General features: G+C 40.9%; 1 protein-coding gene across 1 annotated transcript; it reads left to right on the top strand.

Moving 5' to 3' along the window:
• Nucleotides 1–4,839: 4,839 nt before the first annotated feature.
• LOC147369173 (olfactory receptor 2B11) lies at nt 4,840–6,372 on the top strand. The gene is made up of 2 exons (XM_086413800.1): nt 4,840–5,767; nt 6,344–6,372. Exons 1-2 carry the CDS (start codon nt 4,840–4,842, stop codon nt 6,370–6,372), a joined length of 957 nt encoding a protein of 318 aa, XP_086269926.1.
• Nucleotides 6,373–7,899: the final 1,527 nt, after the last annotated feature.

Raw genomic sequence — 7,899 nt, 5'->3', positions numbered from 1 at the left:
AAAAAATAATGCCAATAAATTTTTCAGTGCAGGGTTGCCACAAACTTTCAACTTGTAAAAAATATAATAAATGAAAAGGCCAATAAAGTGAACCTCAATAAAACAAGCTATACGCATAATTCAAAAAGATGTATATACACACCCACTGAAGCATTATTTGCAATAGTCAAGATATGGAACCAAGCTAAATGACCCATCATTCATCAATGAATGAGTGGATAAAGAAAATGTGGTATATATACACATGAAATACTACAGGACGATAAAAAAATAAAATCTTGCTATTTGTGACAACATTGATGGGCCTTGAGGGCATTATGCTAAGTGAACTAAGTTAGAGAAACAAAAATACCATATGATTGATTGTACTTATATGTGAACTACTAGGGGAAAAAAAAAAGCTCATAGACACAGAAAACAGACTGGCAATTGGCAGAGGTGGGAAGATGGACAAAATGGACTAACAGGGACAAAAGGTATGAACTTTCACTTATAAATTAAATAGGTAATGGAGATGTAATATACATCATGGTAACTATAATTAATAATACTGCTGCTAAGTCACTTCAGTCATGTCTGACTCTGTGCGACCCCATAGACAGCAGCCCACAAGACTCCCCCATCCCTGGGATTCTCCAGGCAAGAACACTGGAGTGGGTTGCCATTTCCTTCTCCAATGGATGAAAGTGAAAATTGAAAGTGAAGTCACTCAGTTGTGTCCGACTCTTAGCGACCCCATGGACTACAGCCCACCAGGCCCTCTGTCCATGGGATTTTCCAGGCAAGAGTACTGGAGTGGGGTGCCATTGCCTTCTATTATTGCCTTAATAGTAGTGTATTGTATATTTGAAAGTTGCTAAGGGAGTAAATTGTAAGTGTTCTCATAACAAGAAAAAATTGTAACTATATGAAAACAGAATGTCAAATAGAATTACTATGGTAATAATTTTCCAATATATATGAATAGAGAATCATTATATTGTACACCTGAAACTAATATAGCGTTATATGTCCATTAGACCTTAATTTAAAAAATTAAAAGGCAAAGTGCTAGAGAGAATAATGATTAAGATCATAGCTTTCAGTATTGATTATCTCTTGCTGCTACATAAATAATCTAAGGTAAACGAGTTATCTTCCCCAAGTCAGTCTGCTTAGCAGTAAAACAGGAGTGAAAACATCTGCCTTACTGGATTGTTAAAGCCCTAAAGCCACCTCATGCGAAGAGTTGACTCATTGGAAAAGACTCTGATTCTGGAAGGGATTGGGGGCAGGAGGAAAAGGGGACGACAGAGGATGAGACGGCTGGATGGCATCACCGACTCGATGGACGTGAGTTTGAGTGGACTCCAGGAGTTGGTGATGGACAAGGAGGCCTGGTGTGCTGCAATTCATGGAGGTCGCAAAGAATCGGACACGACTGAGCGACTGAACTGAACTGAACTGAACTGAAGATAATCATATAAAAGTGAAAGCGAAAGGAAAGTGAAGTTGCTCAGTCGTGTCCGACTCTTTGCAACTTCATGGGCTGTAGCCTACCACGCTTCTGCGTCCATGGGATTTTTCCAGGCAAGAGTTCTGGAGTGGGTTGCCATTTCCTTCTCCAGGGGATCTTCCCAGCCCAGGGATCGGACCTGGGTCTCCTGCATTGTAGGCAGACGCTTTACCATCTGAGCCACCACGGAAGTCAATCATGTAAAGCTGTTATTAAAGAATCTCACTCACACTGAGTGCTTACTCAAATAAGATAAAAAATAAAGCCAAGCCAAATCTGAAAAAAGAATAATTTGTATTTATTATTACAATAGCCTGTATCTATTTTTCTTTCTTCCTCCATACCTTTAGGATTCCTTGGTGGCTCAGACAGTAAAGAGTCTGCCTGCAATGTGGGAGACCCAGGTTTGATCCCTGGGTCAGAAAGTTCTCATGGAGAAGGAAATGGCAACCCACCCAGTAATCTTGCCTGAAATATCACATGGATGGAGGAGCCTGGTGGATTACAGTCCATAGGGTTGCAAAGAGTCAGACACAACTGAGTGACTTCACTACCCCCATACTTTTATCTTTTTTCAATATCCCTGCAACGGTTCCCTTTCTTGTATATTTTAGGTTCTGAGAGGAAACCTTAGAATCAGAAATTAGGAAAGGAAAGCGACATGATCACTTTTCATTTTAAAAAGGGAGAAAACCCTACTTTGCCCTGCTGCAACTCATGTATCAAAATCTGAGTGCTGATTTCCCATTAGAGATAAAATAATGAAATTCAGTAAGAACTATCCTAGAAGTACTTTTGATAGAATGGGTGGGGGGTGGGGGGAGAGATGCAGCAACTGGATGTTCCACAAGAATATAGGAAATATTATAATATAGCTTTGAAAAAGCAGAGGAAGAAAGGTAATTTGCATTTATTTATCCATTTCAACCCCAGAGTTTGAATTCTTTTCAAATGTATTAGAGTTCTTTAGAATGTAAGACTGTGGGGGTGGGAGGAAATATGCTTATTACCTCATCTAGACTGAAGAGCAATGTCACCCCACTCCAGTACTCTTGCCTGGAAAATCCCATGGACAGAGGTGCCTGGTGGGCTGCAGTTCATGGGGTCGCTGAGAGTCAGACATGACTGAGCAACTTCACTTTCACTTTTCATTTTCATGCATTGGAGAAGGAAATGGCAACCCACTCCAGTGCTCTTGCCTGGAGAATCCCAGGGATGGAGCCTGGTGGGCTGCCATCTATGGGGTCGCAGAGAGTTGGACACAACTGAAGTCATTTAGCAGCAGCAGCAGACTGAAGAGATCTCTATGAATTTTAGATTTTATGTATAAAACCAAACATGCAGATGTAGAGAATGAACATGGGGTCGGGGGGAAGGGAGGGTGGGATAAATTGGAAGAATAGGATTGACACACATATATATATATTACAGTACCAAGTGTAAAATAAATAGCTAGAGAGAAGCTGCTGTATACACAGGGAGCTCAACTTGGTGCTCTGTAATGACCTAGAGGGATGGTGGGGAGTGGGGAGGGAAGCTCAAGAGGGAGAGGATATATGTATACATATAGTTTATCCACTTCGTTGTACAACAGAAATTAAAACAACATCGTAAAGCAATTCCAATTTAAAATACAATATAATTGTATTTTAATGCCAGTTGTATAATTGGCATTAAAAATACCAATTTTTAATAAAATTGGAGAAGGGGCAACAGAGGATGAGATGGTTGGATGACATCGCCGACTCAATGGACATGGGTTTGGGTGGATTCCAGGAGTTGGTGATGGACAGGGAGGCCTGGCATGCTGCAGTTCATGGGATCGCAAAGAGTCGGACATGACTGAGCAACCAAACTGAATTTGGTATAAATAATTTTAAAATGAATACTTCATAGGTTACCTGCACACAGGACTCAATTCCCTTTCAATAGTTTCATGGATTATATCATCTCCACCAAGAACTTGAGGGTGTACAGTCCTATGGGGAGTGCAGGAGTTTGGAAATTGACGCAGCTCAGTAGTAAGACCCCTTGAATCAGCAAATAGCAACCCAGTTGCTTTCTGACAGCAATGGAATCAGTTGTGTCTTTCAACTCCGAGAGGAAACAGCTCCTTGGCAAAGAAGTTGTAGAGGGAATTCAAATGTCATTCAAACTGTCTGTTTTCTCTAGAGGCAATTGTATCTTTCAGTAGAAAACTTGAGGTGCTATGTTTCTTCCACTGACCAACACTTTTCTCCGTTTGCTCAGAATTCTACGTTCTGGGGTCTCATTTGTTGACATGACTGAGTCAAAGGTGGGCGCGACTTAACTCCTCCACTCAGAAGATGTTGGACTGTGCTTTCTATTTACTGACAAATTGAATAATCGTGCTGCACATGTATGAACTGTCATGGGGGGAGAGACCAGCATGGTACAGAGGGTCAGGGAGGCAATATAAGCCTTAGGAGGTAAGTAGGATGTGTTCTTATCAAGAAACCCCTTATCTGTTTACAAAGCCCTTATTCTTATTTTATACCACCTTTAAGCTCCCTCCCACTACCACCTCCAAAAGGCAAAACAAGAATGCCTGAGAAAATGACCAATGCCTTGTTAATGACTATGTAGAGAGAATTCAAACCTTCTGACAGTGATGGGAGCTATGGCAGACTTCGACCAAACTGGAAGAAAATTGCTTTCACAAACCTAATGTCCCTTTATCATCCTCAAGACTCTGTAGTTGAAGCAGGTACTTTCTCCACACATTACAGATGCAGAAATTAAGTTTCAGAAAAATTAAATGGCATAGTCAAGGTCAAAGACTATGAAGGAGAGCAAGACATATATGTAACTCTTCTAATTCATGGTTCTGATTTCCCCAATATTTCAGTGTCCCTACAGAGATAAGGCTTCCCCAGTTGCTCAGCTTGTAAAGAATCCTCCTGCAATGCAGGTGACCCCAGTTTGATTCCTGGGTCAAGAAGATCCGCTGGAGAAGGAATAGGCTACTTATTCCAGTGTTCTTAGGTTTCCCTGATAGCTCAGCTGGTAAAGAATCTGCCTGCAATGCGGGAGACCTGGGTTTGATCCCTGGGTTGAGAAGATCCCCTGGAGAAGGGAATGACTACCCACTCAAGTATTCTTGCCTGGAAATTTTCATGGACTACACTCCATGGGTCCTGAAGAGTTGGATATGACTGAGTGACTTTCATTTTCACTTTCAAAGAGGTAAGGAAAATCAGATAGGTGGAACCTGTGAAAGCAAGAGCAAGCACAGGAATGAGAAAGACAATTTTTCATTTATTTATTTATTTATTTTATGCCAACTTTCTCAATTCATCCCAGGTGCTGGAAAATGCCTCAGCATGAGAAGTGACAACCAAAGCATTTGGGGGGATCCCCCTAAGGACTTCATCCTTCTGGGTGTTTCTGACAGGCCATGGCTGGAACTCCCTCTCTTTGTGGTCCTCCTAGTGTCCTATGTGCTGGCCATGTTGGGGAACATTTCCATCATCTTGGTGTCCCGCCTGGATCCCCAGCTCCACAGCCCCATGTACATCTTCCTTAGCCACCTCTCCTTCCTGGACCTCTGCTATACCACCACCACTGTTCCTCAGATGCTGGTCAACATGGGCAGCTCCAGCAAGACCATCAGCTACAGTGGATGCACAGTACAGTATGCAATTTTCCACTGGTTGGGATGCACTGAGTGCATCATTTTGGCAGCCATGGCCCTGGACCGCTACGTGGCCATTTGCGAGCCCCTCCGATATACCATTATCATGCACCGCCCTTTATGCCAGCAGCTAGTGGCTGTGGCCTGGCTCAGTGGCTTTGGCAACTCCCTCGTCCAAGTGGTCCTGACAGTGCAGTTGCCTTTCTGTGGGCGACAGGTGCTAAATAACTTCTTCTGTGAAGTGCCAGCCATGATCAAGCTATCATGTACTGACACAGCTGTGAATGACACCACACTGGCGGTGCTGGTGGCCTTCTTTGTGCTGGTCCCCCTGGCTCTCATCCTTCTCTCCTATGGCTTCATTGTCCGTGCAGTGTTCAGAATTCAGTCCTCCAAGGGTCGGCACAAAGCCTTTGGGACCTGTTCTTCCCACCTGGTGGTGGTCTCCCTCTTCTACCTACCTGCCATCTACATGTACCTGCAACCTCCTTCCAGCTACTCCCAAGAGCAGGGCAAATTTATCTCCCTCTTCTATTCCATTATCACCCCCACCCTCAATCCCTTCATCTATACCCTAAGGAACAAGGATGTGAAGGGTGCTTTGAGAAGGCTTCTGGCAAGGATCTGGAGGTTCTGCATAAGGTACAGACCTGAGATGTGGTAGTTTCCATTAGTTAGAGAAAACTAGGCAGGTGTATTGTGTGCTTAGAGTACTTTTCATTAAGGAGTCAATAATGAAACAGTGTACTTGTTTTTGAGAGAGCCCAAAATTCGCTACCCAAAGTATCTCACTTCCTGTGTTCTCACAGTATCTAAAGTCCCACCTTTCCCAGGGATCTTTAATTCTAAGAGGCCATAATTAGGAACCATTTAAACAGAATTGATGAAAAGATGCTTGCTCCTTGGAATAAAAGCTATGACCAACTAAGACAGCATATTAAAAAGCAGAGACATTACTTTGCCAAGGTCTGTCTAGTCAAGGCTATTGTTTTTCCAGTAGTCATGTATAGATGTGAGAGTTGGACTATAAAGAAAGCTGAGTGCTGAAGAATTGATGCTTTGAATTGATCTCTGCAAGGAGATCCAACCAGTCCATCCTAAAGGAAATCAGTCCTGAATATTCACTGGAAGGGCTGATGTTGAATCTAAAATTCCTATATTTTGGCCATCTGACACGAAGAACTGACTCATTTGAAAAGACCCTGATGCTGGAAAAGATTGAATGCAGGAGGAGAAGGGGGCGACAGATGATGAGATGGTTGGATGGCATCACTGACTCAGCGGACATTAATTTGAATAAACTCCAAGAGGTGGTGATGGACAGGGAGGCCTGACATGCTTCGTCCATGGGGTCACAAAGAGTCGGACACGACTGAGCGACTAAACTGAACTGAACTGAATTGATGTCCAGTAAGTGTCAAATTATTTAGCTTCTAATTTCCTGATCTTTTCCCCTTTTCATGTTCCTGTTTTTCTTCTGCTTCTCCCATTTATCTCTTTCTAAACTTTCTTCCTTTTCGCATTACTTTTAAGCATAAATAAGGTGAAACTAAGCAATCTTATACTACTTATAAGAAATTTATGCTCTTCTTCATATATTTAAATCTTCATAAATTATATGTGCTTTTGAAAAAATTCCAAAACTGAAGTAGATTACTTTCTTATTCCTGTCTTAGGTGGTGCTTTTTTCAAGTTAAAGTTTTTTCTATAGAAAGTTTTTTCCACCATTTACTGAGAACTAGTACAAGCATATGTACTGTGAGTATATAAAACTCTATATTGGTTCTATGAGTACAAAAACAAAAAAAAAAATGGCATAATCTCTTTTCCAAAAAAGGGAATGCATTCTAATTGAGAACACAGGATATAAATACAATCCTAACTAATGACAATAAAAACTTTAAATAACAAGTTCAAGTTTATTGCAATAGCTAGTATTTGTAGCAGACTTCCAAAATGTAAGTACTACATTAAGTGCATTTACACAGACCATCTTGTTTAATCTGCAAATAACTTTATAGTATAATCACTGTTATGATTCTTCATTGTCATAAAATAAATTAATTATTAGAGAGGTTGCAATAGCTTGGCCAAGGTCCTTCCAGTAAATGAAAGAACTGAGGCCAGAACTAAACCAGAACCGTGTGGGCCACTTCTCTTAGTAGTAAAACAGATGATAATGTTAGAACCTTATATTTGTATTTTGTTTTTTCCTGTTCTAGATTTCTTTAAATTTAATTCATTCATTTTTATCCCCCTGCCATGCATATGCCACATATGCAAGCATAAGAAATAGTGTATAATAATAGTAATATAAATAATGTATAAAAATTAAGAAAAAGCAAAATTGAAGAAGTCCTTCTACAGTAAGGACAAAAAAAGGAATATGAATCAGAAAGCTAAAGCATTTGATTTAAGAGGAGTGAAAAAGTGAAAAAATCATGACTATTCCTGGTACCAAGACGACGAAGGACTTTTCCCCCCTGGGCGACCATATAGCAGCCACTGGGTAGTAGCAAACATACATAATGATGCATGAGAGCTTAGTCCTCTCGTTTTTCCTGATGACACAGATCCAATTCAACAAAGCAGTGTGACCTGGAAGAAAGTCAATCCACACATATAGCTATGAAATGAACTGACCTAATTCTAGAACACATGGAGAGTATTAAGTTTCTCAAAAGACATGCTAGATTAAAGATGATCTCAAGGTCTTTTCTATCTTGCAATGAGAAGTGGAGACTAATTT

The sequence above is a fragment of the Bos grunniens genome, chromosome 7, assembly GCF_055505025.1.
Source record: "Bos grunniens cultivar Pamir isolate PY7600 chromosome 7, Bosgru_T2T1.0, whole genome shotgun sequence".
NCBI lineage: Eukaryota > Metazoa > Chordata > Mammalia > Artiodactyla > Bovidae > Bos > Bos grunniens.
Note: the sequence above shows the minus strand (reverse complement) of the source record. Positions and strands in the feature narration are given on the sequence as shown.